The 24,128-nt window shown below is 40.6% G+C and overlaps 1 protein-coding gene and 1 long non-coding RNA gene across 4 annotated transcripts in view; one reads left to right on the plus strand and one right to left on the minus strand.

The window, feature by feature from the left end:
• LOC135104846 (uncharacterized) overlaps positions 1-24,128 on the minus strand; it is a 106,654-nt gene that overhangs the window by 50,065 nt on the left and 32,461 nt on the right. The gene's annotated exons all lie outside the window — the stretch shown is intronic.
• The window catches only part of LOC135104842 (ankyrin repeat domain-containing protein 34A-like), a 53,386-nt gene that overhangs the window by 22,486 nt on the left and 6,772 nt on the right, over positions 1-24,128 (plus strand). The window contains exon 4 of the mRNA XM_064012511.1: positions 22,993-23,126. Coding sequence (XP_063868581.1) covers positions 22,993-23,126 — 134 coding nt within the window. The remainder of the gene's footprint in view (positions 1-22,992; positions 23,127-24,128) is intronic.

The following is a 24,128-nucleotide window of genomic DNA, read 5'->3' on the forward strand; positions in this document are numbered from 1 at the left end:
GCATTATAAAACCACATAGAGGGAAGCGACCTTAAGTGAAATGATACGAGGTCAGTTAAACGTCAGTGGAGGGAGTGAAGATGCTAGATGTTGTTGTTGTTGTTGTTGTTGTTGTTAATGATGATAATGATAGTGATGGTAATGATCCTTTTCTTCTTCTTCTTCTTCTTCTTCTTCTTCTTCTTCTTCTTCTTCTTCTTCTTCTTCTTCTTCTTCTTCTTCTTCTTCTTCTTCTTCTTCTTCTTCTTCTTCTTCTTCTTCTTCTTCTTCTTCTTCTTCTTCTTCTTCTTCTTCTTCTTCTTCTTCTTCTTCTTCTTCTTCTTCTTCTTCTTCTTCTTCTTCTTCTCCTCCTCCTCCTTCTCCTCCTCCTCCTCCTCCTCCTCCTCCTCCTCCTCCTCCTTCTCCTCCTCCTCCTCCTCCTCCATTTCCTCCTCAGGCTGTAATTGTCTCTGTTATTTCATTTCAGTCTTTTCCTCCTTCTCCTCCTGTTTACCTTCTGCCTTCTCCTCCTTTTTCTTGTACGGCTTCTTATTTCTCCTCATTTTCCTCCTCCTCCTCCTCCTTCTTTTCTTTCTCATATTCTTCCTCTTAATCTTTCTCATTCTCTTCCTTTTATCTTTTACTTTCTCAACTTTATATCTTGGAGAAATGACAGGAACTTCACACCTCTCTCTCTCTCTCTCTCTCTCTCTCTCTCTCTCTCTCTCTCTCTCTCTCTCTCTCTCTCTCTCTCTCTCTCTCTCTCTCTCAGCTATTCCATACATTATGAGGCCTGGGAGTCAAATATGTGTGTTCCCAGCAGGTATATAATCAATTAAGTGAGGTGATGGTCTAATCTATACATACTTTATAAATACATATGTACAAGTATCGTGTGGTAAATATTGAAATGAAGTCACATTTTTTTTTGTAAGGGGAATATTCTATACTAATGAGTTGTTACCGCGAAAGTTATGTTAATTAGTTATGGATTAACGTTAAATACATCACTTATTTTTATCAGTTGATTATTCATCTGGAGCCTATCGCGTATTGATGTTAAGTATCTTCCTAAACACGAATATATATGAAAAAAAAAGGAAAATATCGGAGCTCATTACAAATATTAGCAGTGAAAAGATGAATGTCCACGTTTTAAGAAATTAGAAGCACAATGCGGAAGAGGAGAAAACTTTAAGTGAAAACAACATTGAGAAGCGAAAAGACAGAAAAGAAAACGAACGAAAGTAAGAAATAAAACATGCAAACGTAAATTACTGACAAGAAACAGGATTTACGTAAGACTGGAATTTTTTGTTCTGCCAGTGAGGGTCGACGCTGAGTTGTGGTGTTTGCATTTAAGGTCATGTGACGGTGTGTGTGTGTGTGTGTGTGTGTGTGTGTGTGTGTGTGTGTGTGTGTGTGTGTGTGTGTGTGTGTGTGTGTGTTGTGTGTGTGTGTTTAGGTGGTACATGATAGACCTAACACACACACACACACACACACACACACACACACACACACACACACACACACACACACACACACACACACACACACACACCGTCACTTGACCTTAAATGCAAGCACACACACACACACACGTACACACACAAAATGCACAATGACGCAAGTGATTTTAATATTCGAAACCACATTCTCTCTCTCTCTCTCTCTCTCTCTCTCTCTCTCTCTCTCTCTCTCTCTCTCTCTCTCTCTCTCTCTCTCTCTCTGATTGTAAATACGATTGTTTTTTCTTTCTTTTGTTCTAGACACGAAGGAGGTTGGTCAAAGGAAACGACAGAAAAAAAAAAAGAAAGAAAGCAAAAAAGGCAAAAAAAAAAGTCGCACTCAGTTGCTGCTTCCAAAAAGTCAAAACAGGAAAAGATTTCGAAAACAAAGGTCAGCTATTTTTTCCTTATGCACGCAGACGCCATTTCCTCTGTTGGTGCATTTCAAGCTGTCAGCCACGTGTGTATTAGATGCATCAAGCGTAGTGACTGCCGTGAAAGAGTAGTGCAAATCTGATAGTGCCGATAGTGGTGGTGGTGGTAGTTGTGGTGGTGAGGAGAAGGAAGAGGAAAGAGGAGGAGGAAGGAGGAGGAGGAAGACACACAATGAACCAGGCTTACAAATATGAGAGGCTTCCTTCTCTAAAAAAAAAATAAATAAATAAATAATAATAATAATAATAATTTCAGGAGCTGCTGTGTGAAGGTCAACTGGTATTGTGCAGTTTCCTTACTTTTTCATGCTCTTACAGACGACATTGTCCCTTCATGCACTAACCCACAGTTCTTTCACTGTGAAGATAAAGGTAAAAATAACTTTCCGTGTGCTCAAAGGCGATTTTAAGCCTTAATGATGCGGGGAATGCCGGAGAATTTCATATATTTCAGACTGATGACTATACTCCTACATGTGAGGGTTCAGTTGGTTCACACAGAGAGTCGATGATAACTGGAAAGACTTAGTAATCGGGTTGTTAGTGCTGAGTCAACAGGGAGATTTAAATGAAGGCTATGTAAATGGCTAGGGATGATAGGTGGATACAAGTATGCATTTCTTATAAAAAGACGGCCACGTGTAGGACTGATGACTTCATGCAGCTTCCCTTATGTTATGTTCTTACTTGGATGGTGGTGGTGGTGGTGGATGGTGGTGGTGGTGGTGGTGGTAAAAGGTGGCTGAAAAAAATGATCAATTTAACGTAACCCAAGTATTATTCATGTTGTTGTTGTTACAGTGTTTTGTGTCCGTATCTTTAATGTGCGCCGGCAGGGTGTCCGGGGGGGAGGGGGGGCGGTGACGTTAAACACGAGATTCCTCCTTGTTAGTCACGAAAAGGTGATTACACACCTGAATAAGGCCAGGTGCGGTGGGGGCACTGGTGGACACGTGTGTGTGTGTGTGTGTGTGTGTGTGTGTGTGTGTGTGTGTGTGTGTGTGTGTGTGTGTGTGTGTGTGTGTGTGTGTGTGTGTGTGTGTGTGTGTGTGTGTGTGTGTGAGAGAGAGAGAGAGAGAGAGAGAGAGAGAGAGAGAGAGAGAGAGAGAGAGAGAGAGAGAGAGAGAGAGAGAGAGAGAGAGAGAGAGAGAGAGAGAGAGAGAGAGAGAGAGAGAGAGAGAGAGAGTACTTACATATAAAAAGGAAGAAGAGAACATTGGAGACCTTGGAATAGGAGAAATGAGAGGTCGAAAACCAAGAGGAGGAGGAGGAGGAGGAGGAGGAGGAGGAGGAGGAGGAGGAGGAGGAGGAGGAGGAGGAGGAGGAGGAGGAGGAGGAGGAGGAGGAGGAATGATAACAGTAACAAGAATAAGAATTAGATGATGATGATTAAGAAGAAAAAAGTAGAAGGAAAAAAGAAAAGACGAAGAACAACAACAAGTCACTCTCCATTTTTTAATCACAAATAAGAAAAAAATAGAACAATGACTGAGGCATTTCACACTTCACTATGACCCAATTGTATGATCATCTCTTAATTTGCATGTCCCACTTTCAATGATTACTTCCTTCACATCTACACACACACACACACACACACACACACACACACACACACACACACACACACACACACACACACACACTTCCTTAATTAAGATCGCTATGCATAAATTCACTTACACACACACACACACATGCACACACCGACTTACTTACGTACTTCTAAATACTTAACAGACTCTTTTATGGACCAAACGACATGATGATATTTATAAGTGCAAGGATGTAATGTTTATAACAGCACTTAACACTTTCACTGCTATGGTGGTTCCTTTTCAACATTCATGGCACTCAAAGAAATGTTTACGTGGTCGCACAGAGAAGAAAGAGATGGTGTTTAATTTTGTCGTTTTTAAGTAATAAGTCCATTTAAGAGCGTGTTGTAGCAAACGTAAGTGTGCAAAAGGTTGATTGTAATTAGGGAAACCATGAATTTATAAATGAAATGGTTAGGAGCAGGTTCTGGTGATTTTACTTAATTATCTCTTTTACTTTTGATATTTTTTTTAGCATCTTCACCGCTTCCTCCTCCTTTGCCTTTTAGAATTATTACGATTTTTCTCTAAAAGTTGGTGAATATAGAGTTTTCCTTCTCTCTCTCTCTCTCTCTCTCTCTCTCTCTCTCTCTCTCTCTCTCTCTCTCTCTCTCTCTCTCTCTCTAACATGTCATTCTCTAATAACAAAACAGAGTATATACCTATAATTTAATTCCTATAGGCCTTTCAACGCGACTATATTTCCTCCTCCTCCTCCTCCTCCTCCTCCTCCTCCTCCTCCTCCTCCTCCTCTTCCTCCTCCTCCTCCTCTTCCTGCCTTTTTTCCAACACTTCTTAACATCCCTTCAAAAACCTAACACTAAATATCCACTCTACAAGAAAGTTTTCCAATCCACACTTGTTTCTCTTCCTTCCCTTCATTTGTAACTCGGACATCATCTACTCACCTCCCTCCCTTCCTCTCCTGAACTCTCCTTTCATCCAGTTCGTAGCATAATATTAAGACCTACGAGTATGTGCTGAGAATTATGATGTAGCGATATATTAGTAGGAATCCTTTGCGTTGATAATTGTACAGTGGGTAGTGGATGAGGTACGTATGTTTAATGGATGTGTGACCTGATTATAGATAGCATAATTACCTTGCATTAATACATATACAGAGGGTAATTATGGCACCCATGATAAGGCTGCTCCATTCATGACGACCACATTACATCAATCACTACCTACTTTGAAATTATTAATATTACTATGGATTCCAACCTGTACATGATTAGAATAGAGTAGATACTTAATCCGTACAAACTTTCAACTCTTTATATTGAAATGCAGCTTGAGGACAAAAGAAAACGTTTTTATGATATTTTCTTATACAATTCGTGACTTTTTTTTTTTTTTCGCATGGTTAATTCAAATGAAGAAAAAAAAAAAAAAACTTTAACATAACATTCCATATCATTCACTAGATTTTCAGGTGTCTAAAGGGAACATTTTCTTCCCCTTCACCTTCCTTCCTGCCTTAAAAATGTAGCTGTACCCTTTATAAGCCTTCCCCTTTCTTCCCTGCGAACCTAATAACACCTCCTCTTCCTCCTCCTCCTCCACTTCCACTTCCACCTTCCTCCTCCACTTCACTCCATTATTCAGACGCTCATCGATACTCTCCTCACTCCGCCCCCTCTTCTTCTCCCCTTATCTCCCCACACACACATGTACAGTACACACAGTACACACATGAACGTACATGTACACACACGCTATCAAGACAACCTTTACCTACTAGCCCAGTTAGGTGTGTGTGTGTGTGTGTGTGTGTGTGTGTGTGTGTGTGTGTGTGTGTGTGTGTGTGTGTGTGTGTGTGTGTGTGTGTGTGTGTGTGTGTGTGTGTGTGTGTGTGTGTGTGTGTGTGTGTGTGTGTGTGTGTGTGTGTGTGTGTGTGTGTGTTCTTTCTATGCATTTTTCTTCACAATATCAAAAGGAAGGAAGAAAGAAAAGAAGAAAAAGTAAGGAAAGGAAATCACAGAAAGAAGGAAGGGAAGGAGGGAAGGAGAAAAAGAAGGGAGACAGAAATGACGAAAGAAAAGGAAGGAAAGAAGGAAGGAAGGAAAGAAAGGAAAAAAAGGGGAGATAAAAACAAAGAGAAGCAGAAAATGAAAACTGCTTCTGCTAAATATAGGCTTTAAAATTTTACGGCCAATCATAACGCCTGGAAAAAGAGCAATACTGATGGGACAACCAATCACGTACATTCCTCCACTGCCAGGCAACCAATCAGGTGCATTCCTCCACGTCCTGCCTGCCAATACACACACGCAAGCACACATGCACACACACACACACACAAGCACACACACACACACACACAATGACGCAAATTCTCTCTCTCTCTCTCTCTCTCTCTCTCTCTCTCTCTCTCTCTCTCTCTCTCTCTCTCTCTGGGTGACGCAAGCACGAGGCCATTTCTCCTATAAACACTCTTGAATAAACAAGTAAAAGTGACTCACATACTTTACTGAACATTTTGTAACTCGCCTCCCTTCAAGAGCGTATAAAGAAACGCAGTACAGCCTCGTAGTGTTGGTTACTGTAAGTTTTAACCAAAAAATATTTGAAAAAGTTTGTCTTTGAAGGAGCAGATAGTGGAGAATGGTGTGTGAGAGAAAATGGGATGTGAAAGAAAACGTGTATTTGTACATGTATGTGTTGTGTAATGTAAGTGTGTGTGTGTGTACTTGCTGCAAACTGACGCGGTTCGGTGATGTAATGGTTATCGTGTTTACCTTATAACTGACAGATCTCGGTTTCGAATGGAGTGGAGAGTGAGTGTGCTCGTCTCCTTTCATGCTGTAGGTTCTGTTCACTTTGCAAGGAAAAAAAAAAAAAAAAAGAAAAGAAAAGAAAAGAGACAGGTCGTGAATCGAGTTGTAGAAAAAATTGTGACAACCCGCTAACCTTTGCTTCCCTTCGCGTTGTAAACTCTCTTCGCTTGACAGAGGAAAGAACGGACGCAAACTGAGATGTGATATTGTAACCTCTTAAACCTTTGTCTTCTTTCACGCTGTAGCCGCCGTTCATGCAGCCGGGAAAAGATACAGGACGTGAAGAGGAGTTATGATACTGTAATTCGTAACCTTAGTCTACTTTCACGCTGTAGTTTACGTTCACCTTCCCTGGAATAGTACAGAACCGTGAAGTGAGGAACATGAACCGAGTTGTGATATTGTAACCCGCTAACCTTTGCCTTCCTTCCCGTTGTGAGCTCTATTAACCTTGGCCAGAAAAGTACAAGACGGAAACTGAAGAGCTGTGTTATTGTAAACAGTCAACACTTGTCTTCCTTCCTTCGCGTTGTAAGTCATATTCGCCTGGCAGGGAAAAATGCAGGAGTTTTGACCCTGCTACTCGGCAACCCCGCCAAGTTGTCTTAATTCTGTATTATGGCACCTGATTGATTCAGTTCCGGATATAACAAGAGGATTATATTAATTCTACAATACCTATTAATTTATTATTATTGATTTATTTATCTTTTTTTTTTAATTAAGGCCTGAACTTAAGAGCACAAGGGAAGTTGCAAGAATCCTTCAGGCCTACACGTGGTAGTCCTGTATGAAACATGACTACTTATTTCCACTTTCGTCCCCATCCATAAATTTGTCTAATCATCTTTTAAAGACTTCTTTTAATGACTCAGCACTAACAACCTAATTACTGAGTCCGTTCCATTCCTCATCCACTCTAGTTGAGAACCAATTCTTTCCTATCTCTTTCTTCAACCTGAAGCTTGAACTCGTTGTTTCTTGTTCTATCCTAATTACTGATCATGAGAATTTCGCTTTCGTTATATCCCCTACACCACTTAAAGACTTCCATCAGGTCCCCTCTTAACCTTCATCTCCCTAAAAAAATGTAAATTCAACACCTTCAGTCTCGCTTCATCCTTTGTCATTTTCCTTTGTACTGATTCTAATAGACCTATATCCTTCCTGCAATATGGGGAAATATAACAACTTTAATATTGCTTCGGGACTTCTACTTTTAACGCTCCTAAAAATTAACCCGAATATCCTATTTGTTCTGTTTCTGGCCTCTATGCATTGTTTACTTTGACGGAGATCAGAGCTAATTATAACTTTTAAATCTTTTTCGTCCCTGAACCCACCAGAGCTTCGTTGTGCATCGTGTACCTGCTGTGTGGGTTTCTTCTATCCACGCTAAGTACTTTGCATCATCGCACTCTGGCAGCCTCCCCGTCAGTACAGTCCCACCCCGTGCATGCGGTGCGCTTTAGAAATACTCATCATTGTTAATAATATATACAAGCAGCAATGGCGAATACCGCTAAAGTATTTATTTATTTATTTTTTTTTAGTTAATAAGTAATATATGTTGTCTGTATATAATATAGCGCATATAATAGTGGTAAATATTCCTAAGCGTAGCGCATGAACGGGTTCAAACTAAAGGTGTCTTCTATTTACAACACTGATCAGCTCTACATCACTGATCTGGTCTGGATCTGGTCTGAATTCGCTCGGTGTAAAAAAGAACGCTCGCGGCCATTACTGATCAAAACAATAACAACACAAGCACGTCGCTGCCCAGCTGTCACAAGCGGCAGACTGTTGATGCTCGCCACTGTGCTCTAAGGAAGTGTCAGCGAGGACTGAAGCCCACTGTACATTTGCTGAGGAAGTTGAGCCGAGGCGGCCACCAATGAGTCCCAGCCACATGCCTGCCCAGGCACCACGAGACTGGGTTCCGTGCCTGGCCATGAATGTTGTATAATAAAGTCTCACACAAAGCTCTCTTCACACACAGCATGCTGAGAGTACTCGCTGTGGTGAAGTACAGAATAATAAAATGAGAAAATATTCAGACATAAGTCGAGGCTGGCCTGGCCCGCGTGCTGACACTATTGACACCATTACTGAGGCACTTCCAAAGTAGAGATGTATTATTTTCGACTGAACAAGTACTATCTTCCTTCGCCTCATCATGTATTAGTAGGTAGAGGCGGTAATGGCCACGTAATTATAATGAGAAGCCATTAAACCAAGGCGTAGCGTGACTTGTGATATCTACCTTGTTTCTGGCATCTGTCACCACCACTATTCACATTCTGTGTCCACAGCAACATTTTGCAACGATTCATTACCATTCACTTTGCTCCTCAGACATATCAGCCGTTTTTTTTGCTGCGTACTCCCCTAAATAAGTCTCCAGCAGAGGCTGCTCACCCGCTAATATGGCCGCCGCCGGCAGCTCCAACAAGTGTCGTCTGCTATAACCCATCGCCATACCCAGATCTCCCAGATCATGATCCGGATCACTCAGATCAGGGTAAATCCAGATCAGGATGTAAACAGAACACGAGGCGCGGCCGGATCACTGATCTGAAACGTATCACAATAAACAGACGACGCCTTAAGTGTTGATGGGCAGTTTGTCAGGGTACGATGATGCAACCTTCAGTCCCCAGTCCAATCTAGTCCAGTCCAGTTCGGTCCAGTCCAGTCCAGTCCAGTAACGTTCGTGGGATCAGGCTTTGCAACGGCTCCTACTATTCTGTGTCGTGACTGTTTGTTGTACCTTGCTGTTGTTTGTGGTATTGTGGATTATTTGGCGTATTCGTGTTAAACTAGCGATTGCTATTGTTGTTGTTGTTGTTGTTGTTGTTGTTGTTGCTATTACTCTTTTTTTGACTTTCTATTGTTCCATATTTCCATCAAAACCACATTTCATTTTCTACTTTCTATTTCCCCTTGTTATTTTTTTTTTCCTAATGCTAATATATTATTTCATTTGTCTTCCTTACGTATTTCTGTGTTGAATATCAAACACAAAATACTTCATTCCATTCCATTCATTCCACTGTATTGGGGACAGTGGCTGCAGGAAGTTCGAAAATAACCAGCAATGAAGAAAGTAGGTTAAGCCAGGGCTGCGTGATGCATGGCTTAACACACCTCTAATCATTCACGCCTCGTCCATCTGGGGGACCATACACGCTCAAGATCCATACGACAAACCCTGATACATGTTGGGAAATAAAATAAACCAACACATACAACATACAACATACAACAAAGCAGTATGTACCCGGAAGACTCGAAAGAGGTCGCCCCGTGTTGCATGTTTGGCGTAATTTGTTTGTCAAGTCTGGTAGGTTCACAGGTCCCTTCTCAGAACCCCATCCCGGTTCCTCTTTGGCCTCCCTTCCGCTTCAAAATACACGACACATTTCACCCAGTCACTCAGGCTTCCCTCCACCCGACGCCATGACATCCCCGCCAGTTTTCATTACTTTGCTCATCCTCTCAATCTTAAACCCGATTCACTCCTCACGCACCCATCCATCGATCACAAACACGTATTTCTAAAAGTTTCGCCCTTCATCTTTATTTTCAACAGGATGTAATGGATGCAATGGGGGGTTTCAATAAGTTTCTGTGATTAAAGATGGTTTAACCCTTTGACTGCCACTTCGTACACCTTTCCCTTATTACCAATCATCATGAGACATCTTTACTTGTTATGCAGTCACATCCAATCTCTGAACCGGGAAGAAATTGCAAAATGTATTCTTTGTCATCATTAACTTTCTTGTAGATGCTTATAAAGACTTCACGCATTGCTTCTGGTGCTGCTAATTGTTTCGTGTCGCAGTGAAGGGGTTAACAAGGCCTCAGCATCGTGAATAAGGAAAAGATCCACGAAAACTCGACAAATGATCTATGTGGCCTTTGAAAAATAGTCCTGATGTTATTTAATGTATTTATTTACTTACTGTTATTATTATTATTATTATTTTTTCTTTTTTTTTACCTGTCAAGGAGACTGGCACAGGTAAAAGATACGTTGAAAAATTACCCATTCAATTTCTCTCTCCCCAAAAGAAAAGTGAAAGAAAATAAAAAAAAAAATAATAATTCGTCGATTCAATTCGTCCCCGTTACAAACAAACATCCGCCCTCGTGCCTGCCCTTCCCTGTGTTTCTTTGTTAAGTAGCACCCCCTTGGAATATCACACTCACACACTTAACACAGCGCGAAGTGTACAGTCAAGTCTGCATACCAACACTACAGCAAAGGAGATGCACGAGGATGTACTGGGGGGTGAACATACTCTGCTGTTTTTCTTCACTAAAAGAAATAGCTAAACAAAGACAAATAACAGCGATTCTCTCTGCATACCTCTCTCATGCTTTGAAGTTCACAACAATATAATGAATAAGACAAATGAAGATGCAACTAAGGTAAACATAGTCTGCTATTTTTCTTCACCAATAAGAAACTTTAAAAAAATCAAATATATCAATAAATAGAAGATCATTGACTGTAGTAGAGGCAAATATAATGTGTTGTTCTTCACTAAAAAAAAAAAAAAAAAAAATGAAAAGATAAAAGGACATCCATTCTCTCTGGATAATTTAAATACTTCACAACTCACAACAATATATAAAAAAAAAGGAGAATGTACTGAGATAAATACAGCCTGTTTCTTTCCTTCACTAACAACAAACAGCAAAATAAACCCGAGTTACACCCATTCTCTCTCCAGATACACGCTTTGAAACTCACGCTATACCAAAGAAGACAGACGAGAATGTACTTGAAGCAAATTCAGTCCGATCTTTTTTCTTCAGCGATAAGAAGCACCAAAATAAAGACGAATGCATCCTAAGTGCACCTTTCACAACAGTTAGTCAATACAAGTCACGATTTGGTGTTTCTTTTCTCGATAAGTACCGTTTTCTGTTTTCTTTTACCAGCAACATATTGCCAAAGTAACTGCAGACTTAATCACGGCAACTTTCCACAACACTCAATACGCACTGCACTTTATTGCTAACCTTCCTTAATACTGCCTTGAAATTTCTTCCTGCCGAATCTTTCACCAGTCTTTATCGCCTTGCCTTTCTTTCACCAATCACAGAGAATAAGAAAGCATTGAAAATATACTCGTGAAAGCAGCTTTTTTTCTTCACAACACTCAACACAAGGTACAATTTACTCCTTCTTGCCTGCCACACAACACAAAATAAAACAATAAAACAACACAACACAACGCCTCAACTTTAAGAATCATGCTTTCAATAGTTTTACTTTAATATTTTACGCCGGAATTTTGCCTCAATAACGCGTGCAGTTCCCTTCTCTCGTACACTTCCCTTCTCTCACGTACACTTCCACGTAATAGTAAAAACAATACGGATGAACATACACGTCCAAATCAATGACAACTCGAAGGAGGAAAAGAAAAATGTGAATGGAGACGAAAGTTTGAGAAGTTTCGAGAAACTGTAAACGCAAAATTGAATAATAACATAACAAATAATACAGACTGATGTACACGAATGAATAAATGGAAAACGAAATTAATACAAGGAATAACTTAGCAAAGGAGAAAGTATTTCAAGGGAAAATTGTAAAGAAAATATACACACAGAATACAAAAAAAAAAAAAAATACGTAATACACATACTACAACCGGATCACTTACCTGTAAACAGAAAAACATATTATTACTATTATAATCAGTATCATCATCATCACCATCATCATCATCATCATCAGCAGCAGCAGCAGCAGCAGCAGCAAGATCAAATATCACATTGCGAAAAACATTAACTTACGAAGGAAAAATAGCGAAGCGAAATCGTGTTCACAATCAGAGAGAGAGAGAGAGAGAGAGAGAGAGAGAGAGAGAGAGAGAGAGAGAGAGAGAGAGAGAGAGAGAGAGAGAGAGAGAGAGAGAGAGAGAGAGAGAGAGGATAATGCACACATACATCTGTCTGGCACAAGTATTGACAACCTGAATGCCACACACACACACACACACACACACACACACACACACACACACACACACACACACACACACACACACACACACACACACACACACACACACACACACACACACACACCTGCTTTCCTGCCGCCGTAACCTCTTCATTAAGTTGGACTTCCAGAAATGTTTCATTTAATTCTTCATCATAACCTTTGCGCCTTGACATTTCGTGCAGTTTCTCTTCCTCATTGTACGTGGTGGTGATGGTGGTGATGATGGTGGTGGTGGTGGTGGTGGTGGTGGTAAAGGTAGACAGTAGCAGTGGTGGTAGTGAATGGTTGTTGCGTCTTGTGTCTGTGGTGGTGAGCAGTGGTGAGTGTTGTTTTTGTGTTGGTGGAAGTGGTGGTGATAGTGGTGGTTATGGACTTTAGTGTTGCTAGATAAGAGTGCATGATACGTAGTAGTAGTAGTGGTGGTGGTGGTGGTGGTGGTGTGCATGGCAGTGGCGGTGATGGTGGTGGCGCTGGTGTGGTAGACATGGCAACACTGTCTCACCTGTCTCGCGTTATTGGCTGTGATCGACCACCACCACCACCACCACTGCCTGACACACACTCCCCTTCATCACCCCTGACACCTCATTCTTGCCTGACACCCATTCTCTCTCTCTCTCTCTCTCTCTCTCTCTCTCTCTCTCTCTCTCTCTCTCTCTCTCTCTCTCTCTCTCTCTCTCTCGCTATAAATAGAAGTGGTAACCTTTTCTCAGAGACATTTTAAGAATAAAGAAATCCCGCACGATTTGCTTCCTTCTATAAAAGTCACATTCAGTTTGGTAGTAGTAGTAGTAGTAGTAGTAGTAGTAGTAGTAGCAGAACAGACGACTAGAAGGCTAGAAATGATGCATAGATGTTGTTGTCGTTGTTGTTGTTGTTGTTTCTGTTGCTGATGTTTTTTCCTTCTCCTTTCTCATCTTGTCTTTCTCCACATTTTTCAATTTCTTTCTCTTCTTCTCTCTTCTCTTTTTTTCTTTCTTCTTCTTGTTCTTCTTCTTTTCTTTCCTCTTCTTCCCTTTCCTCTTCTTCCCTTTCCTCTTCTTATCTTTCCTTTCTTTTATCTTTTTTTTTCTTTTCCTTCCTTAATTTCTCCTTTCATCTTATTCTCTTTCTTCATCTTCTAGTATTTATCTTTCCTCCTTTTTCTTCTTCTTCCTTCTTATTATTTTTATCATTACCATCATTGTACATTTCCTCAGTTTCTTCTTCCACTACCACGCAACACAGCATTACGTCACAGGCCATAATGAACCCTGTACACCTTTATCTTCCACCTAAAACTTTACTCGCTACCTCGGCGGCGCAGCAAAGATGGTGGCCTCGCTGCAAAGGAATATACTGAATTAGGATCTTATTAACTGGTACAAGAATGAATGGAGGCTTTCAGTGAAGTGGAGCGAGAGGGAAGCGACCTACGTAAATTTTAAATGTGGTTCTGGGAGTGAGTTTTATGTATGAAGTGACTTGCTTGGTGATGTAATGTGTTCGACTCATTCTTCTTCTTCTTCTTATTATTATTATTATTGTTATTATTATTATTATTATTATTATTATTATTATTATTACAGTGTGACCGGATGTTTTCCTGGTGATAGGATTTGTGTGACTAAACTAACATCGCGCAATTGTGACCAGACAGACCTGATAAGTATGACCAAATTATGTGTGTGACCAAATTAAGGTGATAAGTGTGACGATGCCGAGCTGATAAGTGACCAAAAGTGAGCGTGACCAAATAGATGTTACTTAAGTGTGTTCAAATAGCTGAGTGACCTGATGACCAGCCGTAAGTGTGGCCAAAAATTTGAGACTGGTCAGCGTGAAATGTGACCAAATGCCTGAATAGTGACCTGACGCGTGACCAAATATGAAAAACCTGTTATAAATGTGACCAAATTAACTTGCGAGGCCAAAATGCATCTGTGACTGACCTTAAGTGTGACCACAAATACCTGATAATAGTGACAAAACACTCCAGTGACCTTACTTGAATATCACTTTACCTAACAATTTCCTGTGACCTTGCTTGACCTTAAGTAAATCAGCGTACACACTTCTGCGACTTAAGTGCTGCATAAGTGACCCATTCTAAGGTGAACGACCCTTGAAGTGACCTGATATTTTTGTGTATCTGCTCCCCCTGGCGTGACCTGGTTGGGGATTCCGTTGTGTGACCTATGCAATCCCTTGTTAAGTTTCAAGTGTAAGTAGTTAAATAAATCTCTCTTGTTAGGTGTCAGGTATAAGTAGTTAAGTAAATTACTCTTATTAGGCATCAGGCTTAAGTAGATTAGTTGTTAAATATAAGTACTGAGGTAAATGACTTGTTTGGCGTTAAGTGTAGGTAGTTAAGTGAATGACTCTCGTTTGATGTCGTAAGTTTAGTAAATAATCCCTCGTTACGTGTTAAAAGGAGACAAAAACTTCCTCCTTTACCACGCCAAATATCAAAGTTTCTGCTGCACACTGTAACAACGAGGACACAGCAACACCTTCCCAGGATAGTCAGAGTCACCACAGGGTAAGCTGATCCAGAAGCCACGCCCCCCCATGCCTCCACAATCTCTCGACGGGCCAGCTGATTGGTTCACTCGTAATGGTCTCGCCACTTGTGACTTTTACGTTTAAGATATATTCAATCATCCCATCAGTCAGTCTCATGCTAAGCTTATTTTCGAGAATATTAATAAGGAAGAAAATAATATCCATCAAATTGGCAATGAGTGGATTTTCGAGAATATTTATAGGAAAAGCAGTAACGCCAAAATTTAAACCCTTCAGGGGAAAAAAGGAAACAAATAAACGTACTCATCCCTTGTACTGGTAATCTCTGAACTCTCTTCCTGTTTCTGTATTTCCTCCCGTCCCTGACTTCACACTTTCGAGGCACTTCAAAAACCAATTTATTTATTTATTTATTTATTTATTTATTATTTTATTTATTTATTTATTTATTATTTTTTTTTATCTGAGTTTCTAATTGCTTCTTTTTTTGGGGGGTTTGACATAAGGAGGGGTCTTTGTCCAGTCTATTTCTATACTATAAGCCGGTCTACCCTGCAAAAAAAAATAAATAAATAAATAAATAAATAAACAAACAAACATAAATAAGATAAAAATAGAATCAAATCAAATAAATCAAATACACAAAGCAATCCATACCAAGTCGGCACACGTCACTGGAATCCTCGTGTTCAGTGTGGAATGAGAGAGGCAGCACCAGTGGCCAGGGAAAACAATGAGTCATACTTTCACTTTCACTTAAATGCCACACTGCCACACTGCCCCCCCTCCCTCCCTCCATCCGCCACACACTGCCACACTACCCTCCACCCCCTCCTCCCCTCCATTCACCACACATTGCCCTCTTCTTACCTCCCCCTCCCTCATCACACTATGCCACACTGCACCTTCCTCTCCCTCCCTCCCTCCCTCATTCACTACATGCACTGAACACACACACACACACACACACACACACACACACACACACACACACACACACACACACACACATTTGCCTCCACTGTTCCTTCCTTTCTCGCCCCTTTCACATCCCTCTAATTTCTTTATTTAATTATAACTCCATCTTTCTCTCCCCTTCCCCTCCCCTTCCGCTCTCCTCTCGTCCCCTTCCTTAATTACTCACCATGTCATCACCACAAACTCTCTCCCCTTCCTTCCACTTCTCATCCACTTCGTCGCCATTGTATCCACCTTATTTCCTTCCTCTTCCCACTCTCTCTCTCCCCTCTCTCTCTTTCCCCTCAGTAATTAAGAAGAAATAAACATTCTTAATAAGTTGGAGAAGTATGTATAAGAAATGTGTAAAGTATATGCAAATAAATAGAAATACATATGAAAAACGAAGCGTATTTACGTAAACGAAAATAAAAACTAAAAAAAAAAAGTTAATTCCTTTTAAAAACACAAGGTTATTTATTTTTTTCTTATTATGTAACAATTCTTTCGCAATCAACGTTTTTATGCCCGGTCGCCATTATTAGAGTGGCAACAGTAGATGACAGTAATATATCAAGGCCTATTTATTCTCCCCCTTAATTAAAGAGATGCCGTTATTTAGTGAAGGATGTTAAATAATTCAACTTCCTATTCCTGCTCCACCTTCCATTCTCCCTTCTCATCCAGCTTTCTCTCGCCACCTCTCTCTCTCTCTCTCTCTCTCTCTTCTCTCCTCCTCCTCCTTCTCCATTTTCTCTTCTCATTCAGCGTTCTCTCCCCTTCTGTCCCATTTCTTTTATTATAATCCAACTTTTTCTCCCCATCTCTCTTCTCTCTTCCTTCTTCCTCCTCTTTCTCCACCTTTTCTTCTCTTCTCATCTGACTTTTCTCTCCCCACCTCTTTCTTCTCTCCTCCTCCTCCTCCTCCACCTCCCATTTTTTCTTCTCATCCAACTTTCTCTCCCTACCTCTTTCTTATCTCACCTTGTCTCTTCTCTTCTTTCTCCTCTTTCTTATCTCCTCTTCTTTCTTCTCTTTCTCTCTCAATCTTCCTCCATTTCTCAAAGTTAATCTTATATATTGCCTTTCCTCTTCACCATTCTCTTAACAATCTTCTTCCATTTCTCTTCCTGTCTCCTTATCAATCTATCTTTCTTCTTCTCTTCCTCCTCTTCCTTCATTTCCGTCTTTCCCTTTCCCTCACCTCCATTTTCTATAATACCTAGGCTGTCAGCTGATAAAACATCCAAAATTAAAGATACCTTGCTTTTTTTAATTTTCTTGTTCTACTTTCTTGTTCTCAATTCATTATTTATCTCCTCTGATCTTATCACGTGTATTTCACTTCCTACTCTCTCTCTCTCTCTCTCTCTCTCTCTCTCTCTCTCTCTCTCTCTCTCTCTCTCTCTCTCTCTCTCTCTCTCTCTCTCTCTCTCTCTCTTCTATTTCTAAGTTTATTTTATTTCATTTTATTTATTTTCCTTCCTTATAATATAACAGCAAAAAGGAGAGAGAGAGAGAGAGAGAGAGAGAGAGAGAGAGAGAGAGAGAGAGAGAGAGAGAGAGAGAGAGAGAGAGAGAGAGAGAGAGAGAGAGAGAATGTCTTAATTAAAGAACGAAGGGGTTTTGTTTTTCCTCCATTAACATTCTTTTCTTTCACTTTCTTTTTTTCCCTTTTTTTTCTTTTTTTCCTTTTAAGTAAAGACTGCTCTGGTATTTCCCTCGTTCTTGATGCATAGTTCATTTTTTTTACTCTCTCTCTCTCTCTCTCTCTCTCTCTCTCTCTCTCTCTCTCTCTCTCTCTCTCTCTCTCTCTCTCTCTCTCTCTCTCTCTCTCTCTCTCTCTCTTTATGAGGCAGAAACATTCACCCTTATTTTTCTCTCGCTACCCCCTTTCTCTCGTTTTCTATGTATACTCGTACTAGTTAAGTCCCTCATCCTGTTTTCTTTGCCTACAAACATAATAATTTATTCACAACTCTGTTAAGGGTTCATGTTAATTAACGCTGAGTTTCCTTGGTAGTACGTGTTAATTACGTTAGGTTAATGTCAGATTTTTTACGTTAAGCTGTTTGGGTGGTGAGGTAAATTTAGTTTAGGTTAAGCTAGATTAGGTTAGGTTAGGTTAGGTTGATGTAATATTAGGTTAAGTTAAGTTAGGTTAGGTTAGGTTAGCTTAGATTAGGTTAAAGGTATAATGAATTAAAAGCTAGGGTGAGCTGAGTTAGGTTAGGTTACTTTAAAAATAATATTAAACTCCCTTAGTGGTATGTACAGTTAGGGTAATAAGGTTAAGTTAGGTTGATCTCTACAGTACAGAGGAGGTGTACACATATCTTAACAGATGAAAGAGTAAGAAAGATAAGGACTGGTCTCGTTTAGGTTAGGTTAGATTAGGTTGACTTCTACAGTATAGAAGTATAGGTACAGCACTGTATATAAGATAAGGTCTGTCTCATTTAGGTTATGTTTGATTAAAGATTGGCTACTGCAGTGTAAGAATATACTGCATATATTTTTTAAAACGACGAGTTCAAGACTGACTACTGCAGTAAAATATGGACTGCACTTCTGGTGGCTGCTTGGTTCTCCCTAACCCTGCAACTGTTTATGACACCACGACACAGCCAGCCTTAACAACCATAGACAATTTTAACCCTTTGACTAGTATTAGATACGTCTTTCCTTAACTGCTGTGTAGAAATTGCTAAATCTTTTTTCTTATTAATCCCCTACGTTCTTATAAATGCTTATTAAGATTTCATGGATTACTTCTGGTGCTGTTAACTGTTGCGTGTCGCAGTGAAAGGGTTAAAGAGCCTCTAACTTTGAGCTCTAACTCTTAATAACTCGGCCACTCCTTTGCCGCCAGTGTCGTCTTGTAAAATGACACTCTACAAATCTGCCACAATATTTTAAGCTTAAGAACGTCAACACACACCAGCTGAAGGGTTGTGGTAACCTGTTGTAACTGTGACCTTAACTTTTTCAAGGGGCAGGACTCAAGATTCTCCTGGTAGTTTCAGACCTGCCTTCCAGCCTTTTTATGTACGAGGGCCACTGGTCAAGGGCAACAAAGAAAATTTAGGGAAAAAGGCTCACTTGGATGACACTTTCCAAAAAGACTGTCGAAAAGAAAGCTGAGTTACATTAGGTTAACTTTAACTGTCATCTTTTGGGTCTGGCATCTTTAGTGGACTCTCTCTCTCTCTCTCTCTCTCTCTCTCTCTCTCTCTCTCTCTCTCTCTCTCTCTCTCTCTCTCTCTCTCTCTCTCTCTCTCTCTCTCTCTCTCTCTCTCTCTCCCTCGCTATCTCTCGCTCTCTCCAGCCTGTGTTGCTCTAAGCCAGGCACTTTCTTACATAAAACAAAATAAAGTAACAAAACAAAAGCAGAGTTCCATGGTGCTGCGTAGAGACTTTTAAACTGAGTATCTTAAGACACAAAAGATAACTCAAATGGTTTCAAAAGTGCAAACAATATAAAAAAAAAATATAGAGAGATCTTTGTCTAAGTGAGTTACGTCAGCTGAATATTTCAACAAACAATAAGTAACTGGAGTGATTTCAAAAGACCATCCGTGAAACTTGATAAAAAAACTGTAAATCTTAGTGTAAATGAGGAATACATCAACCCTTTCACTGCTAGATATTCCTTTCACATAATCCCTTGCAACTTTTCACACACTTATTTTTACACTAAAGCAAGTTAAAAAAAAATATTCACACAGCCTACAAGAATACAAACACAGCCTTTCTTTCGCTCTCTCTTTAGTCTATCTGTCCATGCCAACCATATTTGTATACTCTAAATGTTAACAAAATACGACCATAGTGAAAGGGTTAAAAGTCCCCGGACAGAAAGGGTTAAGAAAGCATGCAGGAAGAGGGGAACACGCGGCCAGGTATGATACAAGCGTGAAATGCCATTCAGACACGCTCATTCAAACACGGTCCTCTTAACCTACATACCACGAATACTTTTCTCCCCTCCCCTCCCCTTTCCCCTCTTCTCTCCTCCCCGCACCGCTTCCTTCGTCTTTATTTCCTCTGTTTTCCTCGTTCTCACTCCCTTGCTCCTCATCCTCTCTTTTTTTCTGTTCCTTGACTTTTCTTAAATCTCTCTCTCTCTCTCTCTCTCTCTCTCTCTCTCTCTCTCTCTCTCTCTCTCTCTCTCTCTCCTTAGTCTTCATATTTCCTTTTTGTTTACTTCCTTTCTTTATTTTTTACCGGTTCCTCTCTCTCTCTCTCTCTCTCTCTCTCTCTCTCTCTCTCTCTCTCTCTCTCTCTCTCTCTCTCTCTCTCTCTCTCTCTCTCTCTTCTTCATTCTTCCTTGTTGTTTGTTTACTTACTCTTTTTCTTTACCCCTTTACCAGTCCCTGTCGTCTCCCCACCCTCTCTCTCTCTCTCTCTCTCTCTCTCTCTCTCTCTCTCTCTCTCTCTCTCTCTCTCTCTCTCTGGAACAGCAGATTTGATTAAGTTTTTATTTCCACTCCTTTTTTTTTTCAATCATTATTTGTCTGGAACTGGCGTTGTAAATTATAATACCTGAAAGTAAAGGAGGTCAGATCACGCCACTTCCTGTGTGTGTGTGTGTGTGTGTGTGTGTGTGTGTGTGTGTGTGTGTGTGTGTGTGTGTGTGTGACGGTGGGGACTGCAGCGTAGATGGGGAATGCTGGGAATGGGGACGTGTGTACAGTATTGGGGAAGAGAGGTAGCAAGTAATCTGGTATGCAGGAATGAGAGAAGGAAGGAGAGGAGGTGGTGAGGGATTGATAATGAAAAAGAAAGGGTAAGAGAAAGAGAGAAAAGGGAAGAGGGAGAAGGATGGGGATAAGGAGACGGTGGATGAAGGAAGGGGAAGTAAAGAGGACTGGAAGAACACTGATGGAGAGAGGAGACAAGAGGTGGTGATAGGAGTAAGAAGAGGAAAGGGGAAGAAAGAGTGATGGGAGAAGGTTATGGTGGAAAGTGAGGTGAGGGGAAACAGAGATGACTGGGAGAGATGGTGCTGAGAAGTGAGGGAGGGGAAAGATAGTGATGGGAAGAAAAGAAGGGAGAAAGGGAGAAGTGATGAGAGAGGTGTGGAAAATAAATAAAAGAGAGAGAGAGAGAGAGAGAGAGAGAGAGAGAGAGAGAGAGAGAGAGAGAGAGAGAGAGAGAGAGAGAGAATTATAAAAGAAAATATTCTCCAGGTATCTCTCTCTCTCTCTCTCTCTCTCTCTCTCTCTCTCTCTCTCTCTCTCTCTCTCTCTCTCTCTCTCTCTCTCTCTCTCTCTCTCACCTAGCCTTGCCCCCTGACCTAGAGTAGTCCCACAGCAGGTCACCAGGTCAGAGTCTAGGTCACAATTAGACGAAACTTTACGTGCTATAAGGAGCAAAATATTTACTTATTATGGGGACAGAAAATTACTAACTTTTTTTTTTCTCAGTAATAAAAAAAAAAATATTCTCAAGGAAGAAAAAAATGGTCGAAAAAATGTATACAAACCAAGAGAAACGTATTAAAAACCACGCATTTCTCTATATTTCTTTATTGCAAGTAATTTTCTTTCTATAAATTCTTACACCATATTTCACAACATCTCATGCACTCTTAAATAATCATGTAACGTAAAAACACAAAATAAAAAAAATATCAATAACATATTCTTTCCTCTTTCTGTGCCCATATCAGTCTTTTATTCCACTCCTCTTTACTCTTCCTCTGTTTATCCGAGTTCAGAATTTCAACAAAGGATGACAACAGCAGTAACAAAATAAATCAAATGAACACGTTAATAACTAAAGAACGAAGAAAGGTCATATTTCGTTTGATATTCAAGGTTTTCATTCCCCGGGTCACGCACAGCTTCTTGTTACCTCCTTGTTTACTTGTAGGGCACCTCAATAAGTGACACAAAACCAGAACTAGTCTCCTCCTTGTAGACAGAGAGAGAGAGAGAGAGAGAGAGGAGAGAGAGAGAGAGAGAGAGAGAGAGAGAGAGAGAGAGAGAGAGAGAGAGAGAGAGAGTTCTATAATTAACAAACTAGTGTCTCTGTAGGCCTAATGGCGGTATATATTTAGACCAATAAGCTGTAATGTTAACGTGCCACTGTCATGAACCCCTCCCATTACTCTTTGTGACAGTTCCAGTCCTCTTGATACGGTAGCCAAAGAAAACGCTTCTATTTGTTCGGGAGCTTACCAACACGGGGAGGTTTTTGGTTGTATAGCTTACGAAAAGACTGAAATTAGCCCAGTTACCGATTCCAGTTTTTTTTTTTTTTTTTTTTTTTTTTTACGGTGGCCACACGAAAAGCAGCGGGCCAAGTTGACTGTGGAACCCGATTAGAGCTGAAGTGCTTTTGTTGGTTAGCTGGCAAACGAAAAAGGGGGTGACTAGAACCGGCCCATGGACCTTTCCCTTCTATTCCTGTCCTTATTCACCTCATTTTTTCCTCTACTTACCTTCACTTATTTCACCCTGTCTCTTAATTCACTCCATGTTATCCTTCCTTCATTTACCATCACCCTCTTTCACCCTATCTCCTATCTCACTTTTTCTTGCTATCCCTTTGTTGATTATCGTAATTTTCACTTTATTTCTCCCACTTCCCTCTTTGCTACCTTCTCTCAATTTACCATCACCTTATGTCACGCTATTTTTTGTCTCTTATCTGATTTTCTGCTATGGTTCCTCTTTTTATCATCGCGCATTTCATCTTATTTGTTTCTCATCTCATTCCTTTGTTACCTTCCCTCTATTCATCATCATCATCAATTTCACCTCTCATTCACCTCTCCCCTCGTTACCTCTCAGCGTCTCCTCCCCTCACACCTTCCCCCGTAACTCTTCCCTTAAGTAACTTTCCCACTTCTTCACATTTAAAGCACAAGTATCCTGCATAAACTTCGTCATTATGCATTTACAGTCTCTTCCTCCTCCTCCTCCTCCTCCTCCTCCTCCTCCTCCTCCTCCAACAGCCTCGTTTAGGACAGTAGGGGCTGTTGCTGTTGTTTTTTTTTTTTTTTTTTCCTTCGTATTCCTCACTATTTCCTCCTCCTCCATCCTCTTCCTCCTCCTTCCTTCTTCTCTCCTCCTTCCTCCTTCCCCTTCTCCTCCCCCTTCTCCTCCTCCTGCCTAATCCCACCCACCCTTCCCCCCTACCTCCCCCTCCACCTGACTAACCGCACCCCCTTCCTTATCCACCCAGGAGGACGTGGACCCCAGCGTGCAGGATGGTGACGGGAACTCCGCTCTCATGTTTGCCGCGGCGCACGGCCACCGGGAAGCTCTCCTGCTGGTGTTAGCCGCCTTCAGGAGTGTCCCACCGCGTGACCTTCCACGGTGAGGGGCAGGATGGGGGGTAAGAAGGGCAGGTATAGCTACATAAAAGGAGGTTATAACTCTTTCATTGCTATTTTGACACAATTTCTTCCTCACAAACCACTAAGGTATTTTTTTTTTTTTACGTTCCACAGCCGCCTGTGAGCATTATACTGGGTAAATATCGATAACTTACTCTTTTTGTGCCCTTTTCTTTCTTGTAGATGGTCTAAAGGGTGTTCTACATTGCCTTTAGTCTTGTGAATTGCTCCATATCGCAGTGAAAGAATTAATACCTAGATATCAGTGCACACACATGCACATACAGAGTAGAAAGTGGTGGTGGTGGTGGTGGTGGTGGTGGTGGTAGTGGTGGTGGTGGCGTATGGTGGTGACAATAATAAAACAACGACAAATTACAAGAAAATAGCAACAAAACATACAACTAATCAGCATCTAAATAATAATAATAATAATAATAATAATAATAATAATAATAATAATAATAATAATAATAATAATAATAATAATAATAATATTAATAAATAATAATAATAATAATAAAAATAAAAATAATATCAGCAGCAACAACAAAACTAATAAGAAGGAATGTGTACACACACACACACACACACACACACACACACACACACCACACACACACACACACACACACACACACACACACACACATACGTATTATACACGTCAGCTTCCACGAAACGTACCACATAGGAAAAATATTTAGTCTTAAGCACACACACACACACACACACACACACACACACACACACACACACACACACACCATTAATTTATTTTAGACTGATATTGATCTTTTAAGTGTGTGTGTGTGTGTGTGTGTGTGTGTGTGTGTGTGTGTGTGTGTGTGTGTGTGTGTGTGTGTGTGTGTGTGTGTGTGTGTGTGTGTGTGTGTGTGTGTGTGTGTGTGTGTGTGTGTGTGTGTGTGTGTGTGTGGGGCACTCGAACACACTCACTCACAATACTTACTTAAACACACAC

This window comes from Scylla paramamosain, chromosome 11 (assembly GCF_035594125.1).
Source record: "Scylla paramamosain isolate STU-SP2022 chromosome 11, ASM3559412v1, whole genome shotgun sequence".
NCBI classification, from domain to species: domain Eukaryota; kingdom Metazoa; phylum Arthropoda; class Malacostraca; order Decapoda; family Portunidae; genus Scylla; species Scylla paramamosain.